Source organism: Amblyomma mixtum, chromosome 4 (assembly GCF_055824585.1).
Source record: "Amblyomma mixtum isolate Tamu chromosome 4, ASM5582458v1, whole genome shotgun sequence".
NCBI classification, from domain to species: domain Eukaryota; kingdom Metazoa; phylum Arthropoda; class Arachnida; order Ixodida; family Ixodidae; genus Amblyomma; species Amblyomma mixtum.
In genome coordinates this window covers 100,734,402-100,761,635 of record NC_143015.1, presented here as the reverse complement: position 1 = coordinate 100,761,635, position 27,234 = coordinate 100,734,402, and the positions used below count along the sequence as shown (strand labels likewise).

General features: G+C 47.5%; 1 protein-coding gene across 11 annotated transcripts in view; it reads left to right on the top strand.

The window, feature by feature from the left end:
* LOC149347599 (uncharacterized) overlaps window positions 1-27,234 on the top strand; it is a 165,119-nt gene that overhangs the window by 15,327 nt on the left and 122,558 nt on the right. For 6 of the 11 annotated variants that reach the window (XM_089587209.1, XM_089587202.1, XM_089587206.1 and 3 more), the window contains exons 6-12: window positions 4,043-4,119; window positions 12,404-12,515; window positions 13,469-13,563; window positions 15,043-15,164; window positions 21,916-22,064; window positions 24,071-24,168; window positions 25,591-25,761. In XM_089587209.1, the coding sequence (XP_089443335.1) occupies window positions 4,043-4,119; window positions 12,404-12,515; window positions 13,469-13,563; window positions 15,043-15,164; window positions 21,916-22,064; window positions 24,071-24,168; window positions 25,591-25,761 (824 nt within the window). The remainder of the gene's footprint in view (window positions 1-4,042; window positions 4,120-12,403; window positions 12,516-13,468; window positions 13,564-15,042; window positions 15,165-21,915; window positions 22,065-24,070; window positions 24,169-25,590; window positions 25,762-27,234) is intronic. The other 5 variants (XM_089587201.1, XM_089587200.1, XM_089587210.1 and 2 more) reach the window with 2 other exon arrangements.

Genomic DNA, 27,234 nt, shown 5'->3' with positions numbered 1-27,234 from the left:
ACAGCACACACCCTCATACGTTATGATGAAGCACTACAACGACAGAAGCGAACACGCAAACATGCATTCTACGCGCGGTGCCGGCGCGACCCGCAGTCCATCGGTCCGCGCGCGCCGATAGATGGCGACTGGTGTCGAGAGTGGGGGCGCGCCAGCAGCCTGCGTGTGAGGGTAAAAGAATCTGGTCTATAGACCTTTTTCAGTTTTAGCCTCGCTCCCAGCGCGCCGAACACCGCCATGTTGCTTTCCTCCTCTCTGGCTGGTTCGGAAAGGCGGTGTCCGTGCGTCCCGTGCGTTCTCTGCGGTTCTCCGTGTTTACTGTATGCGGTTGCCTAGCTGTATTAGCCCGATTTGGGTGTATGTGCGATTAAAGCTGCAACGAGGTCTTCGGGAAACCACTGCGCAGTCGTCTGCTGTTCAAACAACTACATTAAGCGAAGGCGGCTTGAAGCGGAGCAGTGTGAAGAACACAGAGAGCCACGGCGGCAGTGCGGTTGCGGGCTTTTTCAGCTACACATACCTTACACGCGAGCACCTACTGCCGATGTCGCTAAGATATGTGTTGTCTGTAACCCTTGCAAAATCAAAACAGAAGTAATAACTTGGGTAAATGATGCAGCAGCACGGCGGGTTACGTGAAACATTTCTGTTATAACTGCCGATGCTGGCGACTGATTACATAAAGACAACGGCACTGTAAACATAGCTATTTGAGAGTACTTGAAAGCCATGATGCATTGCGCAAATGCCACAGCTGTTTGCTTGCAGTAAATATCCGATAAACCAGCAGGACTTAAAAAACTGAAGGCCGCAGCTTTGGCGTGTCCACCTTGCATCGTGACACCTCATGCTTCGACCAAATTCTTTTTTCAACTGACGCCATAATGCAAAGTCCCGATTGTTTAAAAAAAATGTGTCTATTAGGGACGTGCAATCAGCAGGCACGCAGTGCCCACCCGACCACACGCACGCTCTTTCTCGCTCTTTCGGCATTAATCAGCGGCCGCACCCGAGACTGACCAAGCAGATATGCTCCTCAATAACTGTCACAGCAGGTGCACCAGTTTCAAGTGTATAAATTACATCGCGTTCAAAGGCCACGACTCTCTACTACTTCTTTTTCTGAGTTTAGCGAAATGTCAGACGACGCGAAGCTCCAAATCCAGTTTCCTCTGTTCCTGCGACACTTTGCTTCGACGCACGCCGCCGACGGATGCACTGGTGCTCCGAAGAGCGCTGCCACACACTCGCATGTCCACGCTAAGAGTGGACCACCCTACATGTGCACGCTTCACCAGTTATTTTACCGTTAGTACGAAGTAATCAAGGAATTTATGCAAAGCCAAAAGCCGGAACAAAATTCTGTGCGCTTATGCGCTCCAGCGCTGCCTTCTCAATGTAGCACTACAGAAAGTACCGTTTTTTAGGACAGTGCGGAGGGAAAATGTAGTGAAAGACGCGGTCGAGCGCAATTTCAATCAGTTCGTGTCACCGGCGCAACGCAGATCAGACCGCTTGAGCGCTTGACAGCAACACTGCTGTTAGCTCGGAAGGGAGCGGTTTTTCTTTTATAATTATAACTACAACATAGAAGCGCTCAGCAAGCTCCGTGCTCGCATTAATAAATGTCTCCATTCTAGATACCAGAAAGCCGTTAAAGAAATTGCGCACACTTGCGTAGAAGCGCACCTCCAATGCCGATTTTCGGCACAACTTGCAGGGAAACATCCGCGTCGCCGCTCGCAGAAACACGGGCCATTTTGTTCACAGTTGTTCAGTGCATACAGTGCAACACTTTGCAGGCCAAAATCATGGAAAAATCAACACTCGGATAAGGCTGAACAGCGCGGCGAGTACTCGCTGCCTGTATCGCAGCGGCGGCCGCCCAAGCCAACATGGCGGAGAAATCGGCCAGACGCAAGACGGCGCTGCTGTCGAAAGATGGCCGCGCGCATCTGAAAAAGGTCTATAGGCGCCGGGCTCACACATTAGCTGCGTGCTCTGACGTCACTCCGCGCATGCGCACAACTGACGAGCCAGACGGCGTCTCCTCCACCGTCAGCGTAGCCGCGAGGCCTGACGCGCGCATGCGCACAGCTGGCGATGCAGTGGTGCCACGGCTCAGCGCGCAGCCACACTGACCTCCCGAAGCTGCTGGCATAGTGTAGCTACGCTACAAAAGAAACAACACTTGAACGATAGTCCTAAAGAGGAAAATGCGACAGCAACTATATTGCCTGATATGAAGTCTACAATGAGTGTCTAATACTCTATTTGGGATTTTGCCGCCAAAACTCAGCTTTGAACAGGATTCATTGCCCTGGAAGGTTATGCATAGGTCACCCCCTTCCAGAATGTTTCAGTACCTTCCACATGATTACCTGTGGGATTGTATTAATCCCACCCACTAATCAACCTCAATCCACCTTTATCCATTCTCTAGTCTGGATATGTTTTTAGCGCTCCTTAGGAATTCTCAACGGAGGGCAGGGAAAGCAGCATCCAAATTTTTGGGGTCCTCAAATTTTCTACGAGGTTGCCACCTGCAACCATGGGCGTGTTGTCTTGTCACCTCTCAATCCAATCAGCCCGCTGTCACCTGCCACGGTGGGCAGGTTGTGATAACGTCGCAAGGTCACGTGACTTCACTCAACCATGAGAAAATATTGTGATAGAGAAGCCGGAATCTTCTGTGAGGACACCTGAATGCGTTCGCATTAAAAACATCAAAGAGCTATAAAGATTTTCTACTGAGCTGTGCATGCGAAGCAAAGGTAGGAATACCATATTCGGTGGGCTACGAGCCGCATGAAGCTGCACATTCAGCCCACGATGCGCAGTGTTCTCTATAACAATACGAGTTCGTCACTGAAATGTTTTTGCGCAGTTAATTTTGCCCATGTAAGTCTATCAGCTCTGACACAGGTCTCCAAAGCTATAAGTGCTACGTGTTTGCCAGCCGTGCTTCTAGAGGCATGTTAATTAACGTTGTCAGATTTTTCCATATGCCATAATACCGTAATTTATAGAAACCTGCCCTCCAGGAAATCATCGAGCAAGTTTTTTTAAATTAAGCTGCCTTAAAATCGGATGATTTATTAGCCTAGAACTGACCTTTCCCTTGTGTGTAGTTCGAGACATGAAACTACTTGCCTGTCAGACTTGTGCAATAGATTTCGCTTTGCATCTGTTGATACTTGTGTGCCTGTTAGCGGTCTGTAGCTGGTACTCCTAGTGAAGCTGCTGTTTCGATCTAAAAAACCATCGCAATAGAATCCGGTACAGCGAGCTTTCTGCTATGCAGACCTCATTGTAGTACATGTGTGTATGGCTCGGAGGCCATTTTTTTCCCGATCTGCACTCAGGCGAGGTTGTTTTCTGACAGCAAGGCTTTTTCTATGTATGTGTTTGAAAAAATTGAGTTATAATAAACTAAGTGAATGTTCGATGGTATAGGTAACTCACTACTTTTAGTATGCATACTACATGTGCGAACGCCTGTTATCTGCATTTTAACGCATTTTCTCAGTAAAAACGGCGTGTACATCACGATATACAGCTGGTAGTCCGAGGAGAGTTTCTGGTGTCGGCGGAAGGAATAATACAGTGGTTTTATCCAAAATATAATTATTAATTTTTTCGCCCCGCTAATCCTTGGTTGAGGCAAACCTCACGTCTAGCCAACCGGTAGTGGTGGAGGAACAAAACAGGAGAGAAAGAATTCTTGTACCTTCTCTGGACAGCATTGCGTATGCCATCGACCATTCTAGCCCATTCACAAATAATAAGCCAGGTCCACTGTGGCATATAAAATATGCAGAAAATTAGAGGCTTGTTCTCGGTACTCACCTAACAGGCAATCAGAAACGTACAATTCTTGTAAAGGATCAGTTCGGTTTATAACATTAAGCCCTGTGGCTAAGCATAGCAGGCAATCAAGAAACCTAAAATTCCATCTATGGTGAAGTTGGGTTCAAAATACAGCCTGCGCATTGTTACCCCGTGGTACATGCTCCTCAGGATATCTTCATCATTATTTCAGGAGGACGAAGAAACTAGGGAAAGGACCCTGGAGGAAGCAGTGATTCAGACACGGGTCTTGTACTTCCACACACCATGGTAAGTCCCCCTCAATGCTGTTTTAAGACAATGCATCGAATTCTTAAGCTGCAGGTGCAGACAAAAGATGATGGAGTTGGACAACACCAGCTCATTGTGCGTTTGGGCCACATAAAAAATTCCATTCTACTCCCCTGGTTCCGACGTCAGAACTTCAGAGTTTAGTTTTGAAAGACCACTTTTTCCAGAAGTGCCAAAGCTGTCTTCTCCACCTTGGCCAGTTGCACAGCCGTTTTCCTTCTCAGCGAACAGTTCCTTCGGAACGGCGGCGAGCCCAACGTGCTTGTCAAGATTTGGTTTCTCGAAACTTTTTATGTTATTATGTTACGAAGTTGTGTTTCTTTGTTCATGCTCACAGCAGCTGAGCACGCATGTCCCACTTGCAATGCGGAGCTTTTCATTAGGGCTCCTTTTCTCGACCATAGACCCGTTCTTCGAAACCATCCGAGAGCTTCTGAAAAATGAACCAGGCTTTATGATTATTTGATTAGTTTCTTTGCAGACAATCCGCAGACAAAACACATCGTTTTTTTCTGTTCGTGTCTGCCAGTTCAGTCTTCCTTTGGTACGCTATACCGCTAGCCTCAAAGAAAAAAATAGTGCAAATTAAACCTTTTGGCTCGGCTATTTACTGAGTCCATTTGTAAGCGACCAACCAGTATTTGTAACTAATGTGTCGTACGGCCCCCTCGGAAAAGGTAGTGGCAGTTATAGCAGTGGTAGAGGACGGATGAGGCATGAAATCTGCAGTGCTAGCCATGTATATCGGACGTTGAGTGCTTCCACGGCATGCAGGGTCCCCTACGTTGCACGGGTCCTTTTCTGCATGAGCACGACCGCAGAACAGGAGCAGGTTCGTATTCAGTACTCCCCTCGTTCGCGTGATCAGCCGCGCTTTGTATAATATCCGCAGTCCAGCAGTTGTTTCTCGGTCGCTATTACGGTGGTCTTTATTTGACACCACTCCTCACAGTGCCCGATATGTTAGTTGGTGGCCATACCGACGGTGTGCTTCACAAGTTAACTATCGTAACCGGTTCCGCCAAACGCAAAGCGCCTCCAGGTTCGAAATGAAAAAAGGGTTTTAAGTCGGCGACGCATGTCTCCGAGATTAGCAATAAGTGCTATCCAGGAAAAGCACTGTGGGGTTGTCATACCTCTCTGTGGCACTATACGCGATTCCGGACAACCTGGTCAGTCGACACGTGACGTTGTACATGGGAAGTGTGACAGCAAAGTCAAATTGTGACAAGTATGACAGAAAGTTTGACAAAGAGCCAAATTTGGTTCTAATGCTTCACAACGTTGGCGAGAGCTCTAAAAGAAACCATCGCAGGGAGACACGGAATTTTGAACACCTGACGAATGGTTGACAGCGTCAAACTTATGCCGCAGGCCTTGACAGCTCTTCGTGAGCGCCGGGACTCTCTACTCTTCACCGAGACGTTTAAACCTTTTCTCATGGGGTCAGCTGAATGAGAGCTTTACTCTCCATTACCAAGAAATGATACATTCTCATAGCGACCAGAAAAAATTGTCACTACGGAAGAACTTTCCTAGACGCGAGTCAACGGCCTGCGCTTAGGTTGTCGGCCATGCCCGCCGTGCTTTTTTAAAACTCCTTCTCGATAGCCGCTCAGCTGAGCCGACCACTGTACTTGGTGAGATCCGTGCTTTTAGTGTGTTCTTTTTATTCGTATTTTCTATCCTAAATTTCCCCACTTGCAAGACGCAATAAGATGGTTATATCTGCAACCAAACAGAATTCAGAGAGGCTAACCTCTTTCTATTCCAAAATGCAGACTCTGTAGTTCAGAATACGCAGAGGCATTCAAAGTCTTGACGCTCCACACATAAAAACAAGACCGAATAAACGTATCCAAAGCACCGATCTCATCAAGAGGACCTGGGGTTCTTTAACGTGCACTGACATCGCACAGTACACGGGCCTCTAGAATTTCTCCTCCGAAGAAATTCAACCGCCGCGGCCGGGATCGAACCCGCGTCTTAAAGAACCCCAGGTGGTCGAAATTTCCGGAGCCCTCCACTACGGCGTCTCTCATAGCCTTAGTCGCTTTGGGACGTTAAACCCCATAAAGCAAACAAAACCATCATCAAGAGCAGTGGTAGGCTTATCCGGGAATTGAGACGGTGACAGTTTATAGTTTATAGGTTTATATTAGCTGCTCGTATGTAATTATGGGAACATGGAGTCCATAAGATAAGAAAAAATATATAGAAATCTATATCCAGTTAGAAATCTTTATCTTGTCTGTGCGGAGTCCTTAATCATTCCACAATATTCCCATACGATTTCTGCACAGTGTAAAATATGTCATACGCGCTCTCCATACGCGTTTTTCGTCTTTTTTTTACCGACTCCATATGCATCATACTAACTCCACAAATTCTCTAGAAACATACGGAAATTTTCAGCAAAGTAACACTCTCCAGACGCACATGTCCAGTCTTAGTATGTGTTGCGTGTTGCGGTAAGGTGGACGCTGCATTCTGCTTCATCTATTCGCAGACCGGAATGTGCCTACAACCTGCGTTTGGAGCTGTCATCGAAGCCAGCCAGGTCGTTTTGAAGTTTTGAATCCTGCATCGAACCATGCACCCTGCTTTGCTTCTCTTGCAGCCGTCGCCATACCGCTGACACGAGGTTAGTGATATTAACAGCAATGTTTTCGCAGTGCTATCTCAACTAACTTGCCCATCTGCCTAGCTCATAGAAGAGTCGTTCTGGTCATATCACTGTGTGCAAACTTGAAAAATTTAACTGCCTGGCGTGTTATCTGAACTGCTTGTAATTGTGGCTGGCAGTCGTGAAGAGGGGTGCATTTACAGTCGGGAACAATATAAAGGGGAAAACAAACTTTTTGCACGAAATTGCTAAGTTTCTGGCTTTTCTTCCACTAAATTTGAGAATAACTTTTCGATTTTATATGCTAAGGAGAAAACTTGTTAGACAAGAAAAAAAAAAACTGTGCTCGCCACATAAAATAATGTTTTTCACGACTGTACACGTTCTGTAAACTGTGGAATTATTCGCTCGCCTCTGCCGGTCTCCTCGCGAACATGTTGTGCAAGGTGTCGCTCTCGAGCTAGCACTTAATTACTCGCGTTTCGCAGAACCATGGACGCAATGTCTTGTACTTGCCACCAACCCCTTCACCCTATAACCACCGCTTTTCATCTCATTCGGCCTAGACACCCCCCTTCCCAGCATTCCTAGCGCAGCAAAGCTGCTCTGGCAGTGGCTGGAAGCTAATGAGAGCTTAGCATGCCCACAGAACGGCGGCCGTTCACCTTCGCGGAATTCTTGTTAGTGCGGTTCGTAGATACCTGTAACTACCGGCAGCACAACTGCATATTCAGTGAATTCAGTTTGATTTCCAATGGCAGGATGCCCGTCACCCCCTGGTCCATCTCGGTGTGACCGGCCGCCCAACACCCGACATCCCCGGAGCCCGAGCCTGACCTGAGTTCGTGTGGAATACCTGCGCCGCGTGCGCGTGTTGGTGGTCGTCACTCAGTCCAACAGACGGGTGAGAACTTAAGACATGAGCATGTTCAGGAAGATCCGTAGATGATCCTTGGATCAACTTATTATTATAAATTCCACAAATATGGCACAATAGAGCGTGACATTTTCATTTTTTTTTCAAAACTCTTCCATCCTACTGACCGTGGGGGCCAAAATGGCTCTCATGTTAACGCCAGAAACTGTTCGAAGCTTAGAGCTGTTGGTGACTTCGCGCTACGGCTACATAAAGCCGTGGTGTCACTGTGGTAGCCATAATATCGAAATAGACGACTGCGCGGCAGGACTCTCCCTGGCTCCCTCTTCCGCCTAGTGCATACCTCTTCATTTTAGTTTTATCGTCGTAACAACGCGACTGATGATTTGGCCTCCATTTATATAGCATCCATTATTCCATACATAAATGTAAAAATCAGTCGTAACCCTAAACGGCGGTCAAGAGTGAAGATGAATCCGTTGAGATGTAGCATAGAAGCCTTGTTGGTTGCCCGCCCCGCTGGAATGGGTTTAAATTAGGGCTCCTATTTTCGCGCTATTCAGGGGAAAATTTCGAATTCTAACACATTTCGCGGAACCTCTTGACAGCAGCCACAGTCTCTTTTTGTTTATGATATTGCTTGTTTGGAGATGTGTTACAATGGCCGAATAATACGAATGTGATAATTTGCTCTTTAAGAATTTCATGGAATCCCAGAATATGGGAGACAAACGAAGTCCTGCCAATGCCTTGACAATCTCGCTTGCTTCCACATCCGCCTAATACAATTCGGGCTAGACGAGCTAAGCCTCTGGTACTCATGGTAACATGAGACAATTCGAGTTATTGGCGCCCCTACAAAGCAATTTCACAATACTTGCTGGGGTATAAAGCTATAGTGTTTCTTTGAATCAACTGCTTCAAAAAGCACCTCGCTGGATATTATACGGGACCAGATTACGCATATATCGCAAGCATTTTTTCTGGGCCCTTTCAAAGACACTGCGAGAAAAAGCCACCAATATTAACGATGCCAAGAAAGAGCTGATACAAACATAAAAAGATGGCAGTGCAGGTCGTTAAATAAGTAGAGAAAATTGCCGTGAGGTGTAGGGAAGGGGAAAAAAGGTGCGAGCGGGCACAGGACTCTGCAGCACGAAACACGGACCGCAGCAAGATGTTTGGTTTGGTTTATGGGAGGGGGGTGGGGGGGGGGGCGATTTACGCCTCAAAGCGACTCAGGGTCTGAGGGACGCCGTAGTAAAGGGCTCGAAAAAGTTCAACCACCTGGGGTTCTTTAACGTGCACTGACATCGCACAGTACACGGGCCTCTAGAATTTCGCCTCCATCGAAATTCGACCACCGTGACTGGGATCGAACACGTGTCTTCCGGGTCAGCAGGCTACAGGGTGCCATGGTGGCCGACGCTGCGCGAATGCCCGCATGCGTCCACGCTGGAGAGGCTTAGCGCGGAGAATGGGGCCCAGAATCTAAGGCTTTCCAATCATAAAATCTGCACTTTTAGTTGAGGTGCAGTACTTTAGTAAACCAAGTGGAGAAGGGAGACGCTGAATCTCGCAGTAAGAACCTTGCGCAGCTGATGAAGAGTGGCCGCACATAGGTAGCCACTACGCATCACCAACTCTCTTTGTGAGATAGTCGTACCTTGGTTACTTTCTGACGAGGACACTCACAACGGAGCCGAGCAAGGCTTTATTTATGCGCATTTGGCCAGATCAGACTACTGTTGCGCGCCTACCGTGTGCACTGAACAGTTCCTTCTCAACTAGCAGAACTGTTCCAACGTCATCCCAGTACTCCCTACCTCCTGCTACACTTTTTGTTCTAGGCATCTGCCAATTTGATGATATCCATTTGCTTCCTTCAGATATATTATAGAATACTGTAATGTCAATATATCTTGTAGGGAAAAAGATGGTCGGCAACTGCAGACAGCTGCGACAGGAAGCACGGCGAACTGCAGAGGTTGACAGCGCCGAGAAGCGAAGGCGTCGAGACGGGATAAAGATGGCAGTGCGGTCGGAAGTAGAGTCACAGTTAACGGAGATCAAGACGTCGTCAGCCGCAGTAGGTTTGGCGCTCGTGGTTGTAGTAACACCCAATGGGTCTTCGCCGAAGGGTACAACAAGTTCACTTTGGCACGAGTGCAGTTGATGACAACGTTATGTTCGGAGAGAAAAACCCCGTAAGATGACATCTTGAGAGGACCAAGAAAAGCCGCCATAAGTGGCGAATTTGCGACGCGAAGCGAAAAACCAGCCAGCGTCGTCGTATATTTTTTTGCAGTTGGCGGTACAGTTTCTCACTCAAGACAGGTTCAACAGCGCCGATGTCAGCCCTGTACGCAGAAACTTGCTTCATATTCAACGGACAAAGTCGAGGCCTTGAACAGGACAGCTCATCCCTTTGCCAGATCAAGCCGTTTCTCCCTAAGGAGATTGCTTGGACACTCTCGCTTGTTCCCCCGGTCCCGCCTGCACGTTCTCGGGCGCAACTGTCCATGGCGCTGCCATCGGTTTTCTTCCAGCCTCCCGTTGCAGCGCGGTTTACCTACAGTGAAGCCGTCAAACAATCTCACCAAGAACCTTTCGTTTCGTTTGACCTCCACCATGTCTACCTTGTTTCCTCCCGCCCGACTGACACCTCAGCGTTTGTACCAATGGCGCAAGACGAACAGCCTCCCTATTTGTTACGACTGCTACATTGCCGCCAACGTGATGAGCCCCAGCCGCCGCCGGGCCCTGCCCCCAGTTGCCGCTGCCAACCCTCAAAGCCTTCTTCTACATCCGTCCGCAGCGTTTTCAGCACACCCCGTACCTCCACAAAGATAAAACGGGCTTTATCTGCAGCAATATATCTGTTGCGAAGGCTGGGCACAGAAGTCAAAGACAGGTGCGGCTGGAACATTTGGCACTCTCGTCTCGCGGCGCGTTTCCTGTGCCGCTGCAGCTGCCGAACATCTTACTCTTTACAACTCAAGTACACCTATCTTCCAAAGACTGGCACAGAGTTCTCGCTCAATGTTCTGTGGAGAGGGAAAACTGAGAGCTAGAGATGTAAAATTTTTAGTGGCATGAAATAGAGAGTTCCAGCTGAGGCCTCGATTAGGTATTCGGTGCCTTTTTTATTGCAAAGGCATTGTATTACTCGTCGCCAACAGAACCGGGTGGTGTTTGACGTCACGGTGGCATAACAGAAAAAGAAAATTTCTTCCGAAGACGCCAACTGAAACCAGGACTTATAATTTGTGAGGCCAGCGTGCATCCTATAGGCCAGAAAACATCTTCTATTCCTTTACATAGGCCACAAAACCACGTTGCTTCTTGGAGAACAAAGGTGCACTTCTTACATATGCGTTGCCTTATGACTGTATTGATGAGTAGGTGTGTCATGAGAAAGGAAGAGAGAAAATTGAATAAGAGAGTAAACAATACACCGGAAATAAAAATAGAAAACGATGCTCTCGCATCCAAACCGCGTAGTGCCATTCGTAAATATTTTTACGAAACACGCCTCAACAATCATGTGCCGTTTTCGCAGGAGGCTGTCGGCTCTTCACTGCGTAGGAGTCGCCTTGTTCCTCCTGAACTTGCGGCGTCTATGCATACTGCATGTACTGCCGGAAAACGGCTGAAAGTATAATGGGTGGTACCAACTACACACTCCACTTTACACTTTTTTGCCCAGGGCCACACATTCTTGCTTAACTAGTGAGCGCCTTTTTAACGAGCACCTTCTTGTCTAATGAGCACCTTCTTGCTTAACGAACGACAATGGAGCGCTGTGCGTGGCGAACACTGTGGCCCGACTACATTCAGCACCATTCGTGCCCACAGCTGCTGGGTTCGACGATGTGGCGAAATTGGTTTCAGGATCCGCGAGAGCCATTGGCAGTTCTCTCCTGAATCACACGCTCTTTGACCAGCACACAGTATGGGAGCAACATAAAATGCACGTCAATGTTTGACGCCGTTTGCTTCATATACGTCTTCACAAAAATTACCGACAAGAGGATATTAAAGACTTTGAAAAATACACTCCCGCGTTGCTTATATTGAGTAGTAAATAGCACAGAGAACTCAGTTTTAGTGCTTGCCCGCGTGCATGCATGTGTACGTTGATCACTGCAAAACGCAGGGCTCAAATGTAAAACGTAATGGCCGGCTAGCTGGTAAAGTGCACCATAATATCGAGCCAAATGACCGAAATAAACACATAGCCTAGGATTGTTGGCAGCATGCACTTTTCATAGTACACTAAAGCTATTTCCCATGTTTGATGTCCGTCTTGCAATAAACAATCTGTTCGGACCACCGAATTACGCAATGGGCCAGTCAAGTGTTTTTCTGCCATCGAAATTAATCGATTTTAGCGTCGTAAGCACACTTCGTTTGCAGAGCCCGTTCGCGTAAATAGAAACATAATATCGCTCACTGGTTGTTGCACCCTTACTGTGATTGTTGGGTGGGAGGTGTCATTGTTATTCAGTTCCGCTGGAAGAGATGCGGTGTGCTTTGATGACAGTTCCCAAAAAGCCTCCCCTCTTGCGTTCGATCCCGGCCGCGGCGGCTAGAATTTCTTTGGAGGAGAAATTCTAGAGGCCCGTGTACTGTGCGATGTCAGTGCACGTTAAAGAACCCCAGGTGGTCGAAATTTCCGGAGCCCTCCACTACGGCGTCTCTCATAGCCTTAGTCGCTTTGGACGTTAAACCCCATAAATCAAACCAAACCATTACAGCCACCAAGCAGCCATGACGTTCCGCGCCATCAAACCTACACAGGGCCGGAACCCATGGTGCTTGCAAGTTGCTGCCATCATCGTCGCAGCCTTCCTCACGCTACGCGGATGGGTGAGTGACGGTTGATGAGAGCTAATGTGGTTTTTCAGCGCAATTTTATTTCAGTACGTGTGACTAGGGCTCTTAGCAATTTTTCCACAGCAGAATATTCTGAAATTAGTGAAGGAACCCCTTAGGCTCCTTGCAACCTTATCACAACTTCAGGATTCGATGATGCCGCAGAATACCTTTCAAGACAGGAGAGAGACGGTGGCACATCCTTTCCGCAAACCCCTAACATTGCACATAGCGTATATTGCTATCCTACCCTTATCCTTTCTTACTATCGCTCACGCCTGTGTACTGTGCGATGTCATTGAAGAACCCCAGGTGGTCGAAATTTATGGAGCTCTTCACTACGGCGTCCCTCGTAGGCGGCGTCGCTTTCGGACTTGAAGCCCCCATAAACCTCAACCAACACCTACTCTGGCTCCTTCCTTTCTTTCCCTCTCCTTGTCCTTTTACTCCCGTTTGCCACAGCTCAGGTGCTTCATGTCTAGATGGTAGATGCCCCGGCTGACATCTTTGCCTTCCATTGTTAGTTTTAGTTATAAATAGTTACTAAGAACAAAACAACTAACTATTGCTGTCGCCTGTTACTTTTGTATTTGTGAATGTGGTAAGAAAAAAGTTGAATTCAAACCACTATGAAATGTCGCAGGGTGCGAATCCATTTTAATCCTAGTGACGGCAATGTTGTATTAAAGTGAGCTGCGTATGTACAATGTGTGCAGAATTATGTTCTGAAATCGCCGCGAGTACAATTTATACCTTATGGCCGTTTTACCGCGTAGGTTTTAAATGCCAGGCTTCGTTCAACCTCGTGACTCTCAAATTTAGAAGAGGGACTGCAACTTGATTCTTGTTGGAATAAAAACTTCGAGTAAGTCTTTAGCTGCGCTTGCTACCGCTTTCAGAATCTTTGGCCGCTTATCCCGTCTTTTTGTATGTTCCTCCACTTTCAGCGCTCAGGAGCAGACCACCAAGCAGAGCCGATACGAGCCGTCCAAGGAGCCGACAACAAGGCTGTCTACACGCATTCTTCTACGCCGTTCCCAGGGTTAACCATTTTCTTTTTTCACATTTTGTGGAATTGCGTGGCGAGTGAACGCTGGGTCTAAATGCTCGCGAGAGCTTTCTGAATAGGGTCGAGGGTCAAAGCATAGAGTACCTGTGGGCTGGCTGTTGTACAAGAAAAACCCCCTTAACCACCAAGGTTCGAATATTGAGGTTCTGCACGCGCATTTTCTGCTGTTGTCTACGAAGACAGCATAACCCTCCTGAAAAAGTGATAAAGAAAGCTGTATCATGCAAAACTTAATAAAAGCTCCATCATAAAATTTTATAGAAATATTATACACATGTCAGACAAGGTTGCACACTGTCTAAAATTTATATTCTTCCATTTCTAGGAAAAAATGTGTATGAGGTTATTATTCAATCATACAGAACTTTTTCATTTTGTTAAGAGAAGTTCTTATTGGGCTCGTAGGTTCTTGAACCTTTAGGAACCCATTCACACATCATGTTGCGCATAAGCATCGCTCAGGAAATATTTTCTCAGCCTTATGCAAAGATACAAAGATCTTGTACAACCATGTAACACATATATCTTTAAAACAAATGAAAGGAAATGGGGGGCTCGTTTGACATGCATGTAAAGGAAGCCAACACCCACTGAAACCAAGGTGCATAGGGGAATGTTTTTTTTTTATTGATGGTGTTGATCCATGGGAGAATGATAATAATAATATCAGGCAGGTGTACGTGGCTTGGTCTCTGTAACGTTGAGGGCGTTCTGGACACTCGATACTCACCCTGCGACCATGGCAGGTGGCAGTTAATGGTTTATCAAGAGAGTTTGCTCACCCAATGAACGCTGCGGCCTATTCCTGCAGTGCCGCGTGTCTGCCATAACATCGTCAGCGCTAACACAAACATGCCACATCTCGCTCACACCACCCTACCTACCTCGGAGCGGTATTCAGGCATCCACTGGCTCACCCATCTGTACTTCCTTTCCTCAAAAATCATCGCAGTCAAAAACGTCAGCGCCAACGCCAATGAACACAATGAACGCCCACGGCCTATCGTCGGTTTCGAAGCACAACTAAGGTGTCCACTCTCCCAGGGGGCCTGTTATGCACTTCGCTTCCCTTTGCTTTATTTGAAGCTCAAATAAAAGTGCAAACCCCTAGCGCCCCGTAGACCATAGTAAAGCTTACGCTTCGAAAACAGCCATCCCACCGGTGGGATCCGAGCCCACGACCTCTGAATTTCACGTCCGGTGCCCTCAAACTGACCTGTGGCAATGGCAGTCCAATCTCCGGAATTGACAGCCGTGCAGTCCACTTTGTTATTGGCTTTGATGGGCAAATTAATTCGAGTATTATTCTCCCATGCATCGACACCACAAATAAGAAATGATACCCAGGTGGTCGAAATTTTCGGAGCCCTTCACTACGGCGCCCCTCATATAGCCTGAGTTGCTTTGGGACATTAAACCTCCATTCCGAGTCGCGTTCGATCCTATTGCCAGATGGAACCCCAGGCTTAGCCTCTGCGAGCCGCAGGCTTCGCCGAAGCCGTCGACCACCCCTGCGATGGATGACGAATCGCAGGCACCATCCTCTGACCACCCGGCAGGAGCGTCGTCCAGTTGTGAGTTTCAAGTATTTTTCATTGGTGACCGAAGCTAAGAGCAGTGAAAAACAAATTACTTTTCCCGCTGTCGAAAAACCCTGCAACCAAATGAGCTTTTTTTTCTACGTGTGTTGGTGCGTACTGGCTCCGAGTTTATGAAGACTTTCGGCTCGCCAGAACGCGTAAAGAACACGTGCCGAAGACATAACCAGTTTTTAAGGGCAGAGTGGAGGAATGACCACTATGCAGTTGGTATTGCTAAAACCACTACAGGTGGCAACCACTTGCTGTACTGTGGCCGTAGGGCCAAACTGTGAGCCCATTCGGCAACTGTTTTTTTTTTTTTCGTCGATACTGCGATAGTTACTAACGCGCCCTCACATGATCATGATGGTCTCTACAATACATCGACTATCCTTGGAGCAGGAACCTTGAGACTAGCGTGAAAAGTGTGATATTGTGTGTGGTGAAAAGCAAACCACATAAGCGGGGCATGATATTACGGAACCGCCGTGGCGTCGATGGAAATAGCGGTGCTCAGTGCGCCCTGCACCACCATCTCCCCTGTGCCCCACCTGCCCCAATCGCTTTGTAACTTGCAAGAAATAATTAGGTGAAGCACATCAAAATAAAAACCTGCTGTGTGGACCTTTCAAAACTGCGACGAATATTTTGAGATCTCTGCTAGAACGTGAGCTAACACCTTAACTCCTGAGGCCAAATAAACCAGTAATAAATTCACATTCCCTATGTGCACACGATGGCTGCTCACTAATCACCACCAGGCTCACTGTCCTCTCTTCTCTCTCTCTCTTCCTTTCTTTCAACGCCCGTAGGAGACTCAGTTTTATTATTCCCTAGTACTATACACACTGCGGAATGGAAGACGTTCTCGTGGACACGGTAAGTGCGTTTTCAGTGACATCTAGCTAAGACTCAATGGACAAGTACAGCGTTATCCCTCGGTTAGCTCCCTCGTATTTCTCGCTCATCTGTAGCACACCACCCCTCTGGCCTGTAATCAGTATGCTTAAATGAACAAATGAATTTAGGAAGTGGGTAAGCGGAGCCGCAGCTTGGCCAGGACCGTGTTCATTTGGATGTTTCACGCAAGCTATTTTGTGGACGTAGAGTCCGCGGCAACGCTTGGTCCGCAGTTACCCCCAGATGCAAGATCGTGTGACTCATTTTGACCGTCTAACCACCGGCAAATTTCTAACCTACACATGTGGCAAAATAATGGAGCATTAGTGTTGAAGCGTAAAGAGTCTTCTTCATCCAATTCATCATGGTCCCCAACCGTCTCACCGAAACCCTTCGTGATTTAACTCAAAAACCGAAGACCGAGAACCTATTCATGATTTTTATGCACTTTTCTAATGCATTCGGTCGGGCTTCCCACATCACATTGCTTTCCAAGATAAACCACCTACTTGGCGATGGCCTTCTTGTTTGTCGGACCGTTAATGTTTTGTGAAATCGCTCCCAGTTGGTAGAATGCAATGACCACGTACTTAAAAAGGAGAAGGAAAAGGTGCCTGCTTTATCTACAGCCGGCACAAGCGGACGAATTCACCTACCACACTTCTCTCACTTCAGCCTCACAACCCTCAATATCAGAGCGAATACTATGTGCCTAAGGTTTTTGTATTTCGTTGTACACAGCGCGGTTAACCTGAGCCCCATACTTTTGCCGCACACGGACCCAACTTAAGCAGGCCTTCACACTAGAATTCACTTCTTTTAACAATATCTTTAGCTGTTCTGTATTTTTACGAGTTTTTGGGGAACAGAGCTGTTTAAACCCTGTACTTATTACGCAGCTTGGTCACAACGCAGGGCAAAGGCCTTTCACATGTCTCGCCTTTACCATCTGCAGCCATCGTATATTCTCCAGCCTCTTAATCTCATCCACTCAGCTAACTGTCTGCAGTCCCCTGCTACGCCTCGAATAATTCAGAAATTCATTGGAATCATTTAGAAATAATTTCCAAAAAAACAGCTACGACCGCTACTTATTTTTCCTTAGCACCTAGCTTTCTTAACATACATGATGTTTAAAGTATTGTAAATGCCTGTTGTTAACTGTTTTTTTCTGGTTTGCCATGTGACATGCGACTCCCTATGCACTTTGTTTTTTTAAGCATGAAATGCTTTTAGCTCCCGTTGTCGGCAGTGTGGTGACGTCACGCCGACACCGAGAGCCATCATCCGGGCACTGAAATCCACTCATCCGGGCACTGAAATCCACTCATCCGGGCACTGAAATCCACTCATCCGGGCACTGAATTCCAGTCATCCGGGCACTGAATTCCAGTCATCCGGGCACTAAAATCCACTCATCCGGGCACTGAATTCCAGTCATCCGGGCTCTGAAACGAGAACATCCGGGCACCGTACGAGACTTAACGAGATTTAACGAGACTCTCTAAGCCCTCCTACGCGACCGGCATGCAAGCGCCGGTTGGTCTCCAAACGAGACAAAAAATAACTGCTGCCAGTGCCTTCTCAATGTTTATCAAGATATCAGTGGAGCTGTGGGTTTGATAATGCACGGAATTATAATTTCCGATTTCTAATAACGCGTGCAAAAAGCACATAAATGCCACGTTACACTTCGTTGTCATACGTGATCTCTTAGGGGCTTCGCGCATCGAAGCAAAGCCGCGCAGGCGCACAGGGGCCCGGGGGAGAAGCGCTGCGTTCAAAGGGCAAGGCATCGCGCCGAACGGGTGGTGGCGTTCCTCCCTTCCTTTACGGTGCGGTTCGGGTGTCCACCGAGATGGCAGAGAATTACTGCGCCATTTCCTTTCCTCAAAAAACCTTGCGTTCAAATGGCAAGGCATCGCGCTGAACGGGTGGTGGCGTTCCTCCCTTCCTGTAGGGTGCGGTTCGGGTGTCCACCGAGATGACATTAGGCCCGTAAACATTTCATGCTTACTCTACTCTCGGTTACGGGAGAGGCAGAGATTTTTTTTCTAGTCCTGTAATCCTTCGGGATTGCAGCATTTTGGAATAAATAAATGTGGCACAAGCGCTTCTAACGAGCAGAGTGTTATGGTGTCAGCAGTTTCGAAATAGAATGAAGGAAGGTCGGAAAGGCGCAGAAGGGTCAAAGTGCTGCTGAGAGTGCTTCACTCTCTGGTTGCGGAACTGTGACAAACTGAAAATAAACGGAAATGGACTAGATGCAAATACGAAAGATAGGTTAGCCAGAAAAAAGAAAGAAAAATAAGTACCGACCAAAAAAAAAAGAGAAACGAATTGTGGGTAATGACGATACAATATACATGGACACAATTATCAAAGTGTATAAAAATCACAATGCCACGTCGGCCCCCGCGGTCGAATTTCGGTGGAGGATTAATTCTGATCATTGATCACTGATCACGAGTCAGTGATCATCACTGAATGTACTCCCCGAGATCGTCATCGCATCCTTTCTCCTTCTACGAAGGACGTGTGAGTGACTGTGACGAAACCGTCACGATACTTTCCCTGTGTAGCCATTGAAAAGCGCTGGCTCCGTAATATTTTCGATTAGATTATTTCGTACTGGCCCAGTTTGGTCGCATGAGCAACTTAGCTCAGTCTGTACCTTCAATTCCCAGTTTCCTCGAAAATTTCGCCATTCAGCTGCTTTGTCTGAGCTCTTCGAGAGTGTGCTTAGGCAAAGCCATGTAAGTACTTGTGCGCGATGGCCACAACGAGGCCCTGGAATGATTGCAGTTAGCACTGGAGCCTTTAGAAGTTGTCTGGCAACTTTTCGAGAATCACCATCAAGGGCTTCGATCGGTATGTACTGCGCCAGTCTTTAAGCTCTTCTCAAACAGCCGTTGGCTGCAACTACACTGGTGGTGGTGAAAACTTTATTTACAACTGGGGAGTTTGGGACACACAGGTCCGTGGGCCCCCGCACGGCCCCACTGCACTCAAACGTTCATGTCCCGGAGGCTCATGACGCTGGCAGCCCGGCCGGTGGCGATGGCTTGCTTGGTCGGGTCCTCAGAACGCAGTAGGGTCTCCCAAGCCTCCCAACTAGCTTCTGCGCGTCTGTGAAAGAGATGCGAAAGAGCAATTTCCAGTGGTTACCGTTTTCGATAAGTTTTAGCACAGGCCGATGGAAGCTTACGGCAATTCTCCGAGTGGAACCCGAGAATACTGACATAACCAGTGCCACACAACCTGACGAAACGTTGTCATGGCGTTGACTAACCGCCATTTTCGATTAGCACATGAAAGAGTCAAAATAAAACATTGCAGCTCTGGAGATTTATGACGCCATGCATGTGACGGCTACTAAGCATTTCTTTACTCCCTCTACGGCCTGATAGCTATTAGTAATAATCAGCATTGCGTTTCTTCGCCGACGACGCTTTGTGCACGCTTTCCCCCTTTCGCTATCAGCCTTCCAGAAATAGCCTAATCAGTGCCACCTGTCGCCAGTACCATGAAACGAAACGCTGTGGTGACGAGATGCGCATAGTTGAAGGCGGTGTGCGAGTGCACACCCAGATAGTTAATGGAAGATTGTCAGAGTAGCAAGATTCTTCTCTTCGCCGCTGGCTTTAGCAGATTCATGGCTGCCTCTGGCCTGACATTCTCAGCATTTCAATCGCATCCGTGGTTCTCAGTGGATCTGCTTTCGTAATGTAATTATTATTAAATGGGATTTAACTTCTGCGTGATCGGCACATGTAACGGAGAACCACGAACGTCGAATAAAGCTTGGTAACTCCGCGGCGGCGGTTGAAATTCGATGGAGGCGAAATTCTTTAGAGGCCCGTGCACTATGCGACGTCAGTGCACGCTAATAAAACCCAGGTGGTCAAAATTTCCGGAGCCCTCAACTATGGCGTCCCTCATAGCCCGAGTTGCTTTGGGACGGCAAACCACCATAAACCTAAACCTAAACCGTTCGAAATAGCTTCTAAAACTCGTTCGGTTATCTAAAGAAGCCGATTATCTAGAGAAGAATATAGACTGTCATAGCTGAGGGCCGTTAATTTAAGTGAAGATCAAATAGGATTCTACTCCCAATAAAAAATATCAACATTAAAAGGATATAATCTTGGAACATCTATCAGATATTTATGAGAAACTATGTGTGATTCCCATCATCTGTATTAAGCTACGATTGTCCTTATAACGAGTCAACACAGGAACACTGGACGAATGCATGCAGGATATAGCCCTTCACATACATTTGAAACAGCTTTTTTACCTATACCGATATGTAGGTCGCCCCATTTCAAGCTACGGCTTCAGGGCATCCTAGAGCATATATAGTTATGGTATACCGACGTAAAATAGCAAATGCTCTGATTTAAGCGTAGTCATCTGCTTGAGTACTCAAAAATGCATATTCGTATAGCTTAAGAACGTTTTCACCATAAGTTACATTAGTCTTTAAAAGTACCCGTATACATATTGCTGCTTTGTTACAGCGAAAGCGTTCCTCCGTACGCGGTACATCGGTGCTAACGACGCATTGGCATGGTTGAGAAACTTCAGCACTTCAACCTGAAGCATAAATGTCAGTTTGCCGCTATTTTACTGCCACGTAGTTGCATTAATAAATTTCAACGCGAAAATATTTAGCTCCGGGGCATTGGGCACAAGGGTAGCGCATCTGTTCGTTGGTGCACACCTAAAAGCGCTATATCAGGCGTTCTGCTTTCGTGACTTCATTGTGTTAAACACTTCCTCTGTGCGCAGGATTGGCCGAGAAAAAAAGAAGACTGGAAAAAAAGAATATGTGTCCCACTCAGTTTCAGTTTAAAACTCTAAATGCTTATCTTATCTCGTGCTCGGTCTAAGCCAGCGATGTCTTGCCAAGCAGCACGGGTAATTAGCCCAATATTCTAGTCCTACAGTGGACTAGAGTGAAGCCATCCATTTTCATTATTCGGCCGATTAACTGTGCTGTTGCTTAGGTTGTTCCTAGTTTGGGAATACACTTCGTCTATTGCCACTGCGGCATATTAACAAGCTGGGTTCACTAACTGGTCTATTTTTTACGACGGACATTGGTCGCTCAAGGAGACGTCAAACAAAAAAAACGTGGCGTCGCCGCTGAAAGCGAAATGCCCGATAAATTTGCTCGCACCGATCACCAAATTGCTGATAGTTAAAGGGTAATTGCACGTTTTAAAAATCTATGAGCTTAAAGTGGTTGAATGTGTGAAACTTGCGGGTGATGCATGTGAATTCATTTTGGGCTAGCGTTTCAAGTGGTGACGTAATCGACGACTAAAATTGCGGCCTTTACGCTCCTTGGCAGCGCGAAGCGCCAAGTGGGGGCGCATAAAACGTCATTGAAGGTACTGGTACATTCCCAACACATAAACACTTACTTTGAAAGAAAAAGAGCAGTCCCCGAAGGCAAAGCCTGCCGAGACATGTTTGGCAGCATCAAACGAGGCACGGTGGGGTGTGGTTGATGGCAGTCATAGTTTGAAATCTTTCCTTCTTTGACGTCGCACCAAAGTTATGCACTCACCTCTGGTGCTTTGAGGAGAAGCCTAATTCAATCCCCGATTGCGTCACTATTTTAAATGGTTGCGCAAAAACTCTTAGCGTGCTTTACCTAATGCCTGTATAGATTTGAATCTTTGAATTTCGCGGCATTCTCAAAAAGTGGTGCAGTTGCCATTTAAGGTGACCAATTAGTGAAAGCTTTGCTTTTTTTTTGCACTTCGGTAAACACAATTGCGCATCACAACTAATTGGGACCTGTTCCTAACCGTATTTATCGCGTTCTGTGCAGGGATATTGGACGCAGATTCTTCGTTGTCATGGAGAACTGGCAGAAGCATCATGCCTCATGTCCCTGCGTGTTTCACTCTCGGGTCTCACGTGGAGCGAGATCGAAGGCGCAGGCGGCATGCCACGTGGGGCGTTGCTCGAAGCAGCCCGGTACGAGGAATGTTTCCTGGTTGAGATGCTGCGGCAACGCATACAGAAAATATGAAAAACAGCCAATGTTAATCGTCTCGCAACCTGGTGGTCAGTAGACCATGCATAGGCCGTTTTGTCATTTCTGGTTGATAAATAGACTTCGTTGTATGTAGGGTCATTTTTGTTTTCACATTTTTGTTTATTGTTTTGTTTTCCTTTCCTCAGAAGCGGTGGTGAGGTTTACATACTGATTTGAGAGCCGTCAGTGTAGACCCAATGCTTTAACTGTCACTTTGTGCGTCACTCGAAAGGATTATGTTTGCATTATATAGAGAGTTTGCATTTGAAAAGTATAGATGGTGTATAATAGTGTTTATACACTTCCATTTCTTCATTTGCGGTAAACTGTCTCCGAGTGGGGCAGTGTATATTTAAGGTGAGTATTTTAAGATTTGTGATGAAATGGCTTTGCCTTTCGTTTGGATAGGGAGTGTATTTGATTTGATTGGAAAGCACTGAGTTGGCGCTGCGAATCTAGCGCAGGTTATAATACCGCTGCCTGAAAGGCCGCATGCAAACACTCTGTAGAATCACTTTTAACGCGAGACCATTAGTACGCCCATGTCGGAAAAATTGTCCGCGTCGCCGTTGGCTGTCGTTTCAAGCCTCGGTGCCCGAGCACGGAAAGCAAATGTGGCGCCTGTCAAACAGGTCACGTGACCTTGTGACGTCGTTCCAACTTCGCTACCATCAAGGTCGTTACCTGCCCACCGGACTGTGAGCAAACTGCCCGCCCTGGCAGGTGCCATTTAAATGGAGGACTGATCGAGAGGGGTTGCTCGGGAAGAACAACCTGGGTCTCACAAGGCCCCCCCGGTGGCAGCACCTGCCATCGCTGGGAAGTGGCGCGTCGCGTAACCGCTGCGCCTGAAGGGGTATGAAGACTACCAGCGATCTATGAATGTAAAGTAGTGAGCGAGAAATTCCGTATGCATGGACATTAACTTATTACGCTCTAGCGTCGTACCCTTAAAGCGGGGCTTGAGTGTCGCCTCCAATATTTTTTCGCGGTGTTCAGGGTCAGCTCATCTGCCCAGGGGCCGCTGTGTACCATCGGGAGCGAAAGTAACAGACACCCCTCGCCTCCAAGATTCGAGCCGTGCCACTCTGCGTGGGGGCGCTGCCTAACAAAGAATTTGTTGTGTCGAAACGAGCCCACCGCACCGGTGTCAACACAGAAATGTTTTCACAGGTGACACCCCCACGTAAAGTGTCACGGGCTGGAACTTGAAGCAGGCGTCTGTTACTTTTGCCCTCGACGGTACTCGAGCACAAATGCTTACAGGACTGTAGTCAATCTAAGCAGTGACTCTAAGGAGGATCCAGTGACTCCGAGTAGAAAGAGGTTCACCTCGGAGTGCTCCCCCTCGTTAAGGCGCTCAGATCTCGGAGTGCTCCCCCCCCCCCCCCCCCCTCAGAAAACGTGATCATCCTGATCAGGCCTCCTTTCTCTTGGCGGTGGATCATCGGTAGGCGGTGGTTAATTTTTACTGACGTTGTTTGTGCAGTCATTTGTGCTCTTATTTCGCTTTTTGGCTTTTGGCGCGATGCGGGAAGCTTGCACATGTGGCTTGCTTGCCAAGAGCGGCATCGCATCTTCTCTGACGTCACAGCTTCTGGACTGTGCGCGAAAGTTTCCGTTCTGCTTCAGTGTTTTTGCTTATGCACAACTATTTTTTTTTGTATTTGAAAACAAGCATTTTAAAGATGTTTAAAGTTCCTGCGAGAAAAAAAAGGGCAAAACTAACAGTATGAGCAAATGTATAAAGTGAGTATAAGGGCTTTCTCGTGCTCTAACTTGAAATCCCTCGGCAGCATAAAACAACCACTGAAAAATTACTGGAGTTGCTATTTAAGCAGCCCCAAAGCAGGTGCGGTTCGTTCCTCGTAACATTGCAGTCTTACCGTCATTGGTAATGTTTTTTATGAGTGACAAATTCTCAGGTACGATTTACCCTATGCAGGGGAGCCGAAGCCCCGCTTCGTGTGAAACACCAGCGTCGCTCATGGACGCCCCCTCTGGGAAACTGTCCATCCCATCATTCGTTCCACTACAGTCCCGGTGAGAAATCGTTTCTTTCTACAAGCGAACAGTGGTTGGGATTTCAGCTCTAGCGTTTTGACGCCCGAATTATTTTATTCACCTCACAACTTGCCGAAAATGTTCATAGCGCGAACACCATAGCATCGATGCTCAGCGTCGAATGACGAACATGAAAACGAAGGTTTTTTTTTTTACAGCTACTTGCTGAGTTGTAGTAACTAGCAAATGAGACTAAGAAGCAGGAGGTGTCTATAGCGTGCTACTGTGCCTCAACAACGAATTCAGGCAACTTCAAATTTTTACAGAATAAATTGGCTCCGATTAAACCTGGAGTGACGAGATAGCTACAGCTAGCCGAGTGGAACTCGCTCAGTCGAATTCCAAAGTCAGTCTTTCGTCGCTCCGTTTCGCTGGGCGTTCCTTCATCATCTTCGCCCCTGGACATGGATTCACTCTCCCCCTCTCACCTCCCCCACTCGGTTTCGCCGCCGCCGGCAGCTGCTCCGCACCACGTGACCAACCACGTGACCAGCTACTGCACGGAACGGTGGCTACGGCGCTGCCACGCTCAAGGCTCGCAATGCTACCATAATATAGGCGCTGGGCGCACTCACCAGCTGCGTTCTCTGACGTCACTCCGAGCATGCGCACAACTGACAAGGCGGGCGGCGCCTGCTCTGCCGTCAGAGCAGCCGCGAGGTGCGGGGCGTGCACACCAGCTGCGGGCTATGACGTCACTCCGCGCATACGCACAGCTGGCGAAGCGGTGGTGGCGCGGTTCAGCGCGCAGCCACGCTGACCTTTCGAAGCGGCTGGCGTAGTGTCTGCAAAAGGAAAAACACTTGAACCACATTCCTAAAAAAGGAAAATGCAGTAGCAATTAGATTGTCTGATACAATGTCTACAATGAGTGTATAATGCTGTTCTTGTGATTTTCGCGTCAAAACTCCGGATGGAACAGGTTCCATTGCCCTTAAAGGATATGCATGAGTCACTCCCTTCTAGAATGTTTGAGTACCTTCGTATGGTTACCTGTGGGACTATCCCACCCAGTAATCAACCTTTATCCACATTTGTCCATTTCACGCCGCCGCGCTGGCTTAGTGGTTATGGTGCTCGGCTGCTGACCCGAAAGACACTTGTTCGCTGTAATTATTTTTTGAAACTCCCACATGGGCCCAAGTCTAGCCGAGAAGGCTAAGGACCCATATGATTCGCATGTATTTTTTTACTAGCTGTGATAATAAAACTGATCTGATTAAATTTTTTTCGATCCCTATAAACCTCAAGCTAATTGTATTCCTTATTTTTCTTTTGTAGCATGTTCCCCGCCCCCAAACTCCATAACAAAAACTGCGCTTGGGCTTAATAATGAAATTTTTTTCCTGGTCTCATCGGAAAATGAGCGACCAAGTGTGCACAATCATTCTCTTCTTGCAGTCATCGTTTCTGTGCATTCAGTGGGACGATGCCCGAACGGGGTCCGGGGAGCCCAGCACGAGTAACATGTCCGGCATCGGCGCTACCGAGGCTGGCAAGGAAGCGCTGCCGAGCCAGCACCAGTCCCGAGCGCCGCGTCCGCGATTCTGGCGCAGGCACCGAGCCGAGGCGGTAAGTAGCCGGGGACCACCACCAAGCAAAAAACACGCTTGTGCTTCTGTTTGCGCAAACAACTCGAACCATTCGACATAGCCGATGCATAGACGACAGCGCAGGACGATTGGCAATGTCGCCGACACCGCAATAGCTTGTTCATGCTTACTAAAAGAACGTTACTAGTAATGTGTGAATGAATGCCGCCGCGGTGGCTCAGTGGTTATGGTGCTCGGCTGCTGACCCGAAAGACGCTTGTTCGATCCCGGCAGCGGCGGTTGAATTTCTTTGGAGGAGAAATTCTAGAGGCCCGTGTGCTGTGCGATGTCAGTGCACGTTAAAGAACCCCAGGTGGTCGAAATTTCCGGAACCCTCCACTACGGCGTCTCTCATAGCCTTAGTCGCTTTGGGACGTTAAACCCCGTAAACCAACCAAACCAACCAAAATTTGTCCATTTTCTAGTCTGGGTCTATTTTTAGGGCTCCTTGGGAATTTTCGGGGGGAGGGGAAGGGAGCAGCTTCCAAATTTTTGGGGTCTTATGATTTTCTACTCGGTAGACTCGTCAGGTTTTCTACCAGGTTGCCACCTGCAACCATGGGCATGTTTTGACGTCACATGGTCGCGTGACCGCTCAATCCAATCAGCCAGTTATGAACTGCCACAGTGGGTAGGTTGTGAGGACGTCACAGGGTCACGTGACTTCACTCGGCCAGTGAGAAAATACTGTGCCAGAGAAGCCGGAAATTTTTTGTGGAACAATCTAAATGCGTTCGCATTAAAAAACCAAATAACTTTGAAGATTTCCTGCCTAGCTGTACATGCGAAGCAAAGATAGCTGTAACATATTCGGTCGGCTACGAGCCGCATGCAGTTGCGCATTTAGCCCACGACGCTCAATGTTCTGTACAACAATACTACTTCGTTACTGAAATATTTTTGCGAGAGTTAATTTTGGCCTGAGTCTGGAAACCCTGACACAGCTCCCCGAAGCTATAAGTGTTGCGTGTTACCGGTCGTGTTTCCAGCGGCAGGTTAATGTTGCCAGATTATTTTCCCAAACGCTGTAATACCATAATTTAAAAAAAACCTCAGATCCAAGAAATCTTCGAGCTAGTTTTTGTAAGTTAAGCTGCCTCAAAGTTGTGAGATTTAAGAGCCTAAAACTGTCCATTTTCTGGTGTGTACTTCGAGAGATGAACTACTTGCGCGTCAGACTTGTGTGTTACATTTCGCTTTGCATCTGTTGATACCTGTGTGCCTGTTAGTGGGCTGTAGCTGTTACTCCTAGGGAAGCTGGTGTTTCGATCTACAAAACCGTCGCAATCGAAACCTGTATTGAGAGGCTTCTACTATGCAGGACTCACTGCACAATATGGATCGAATTTTTTCCCGTATGCATGTGCACTCAGGCAAGCTTTTTTTCTGACAGCAATACTTTTTCTATGCCACTTGTCTCCGGCCCCTTAGGCTTAGTTCGCGCAATTGGTTT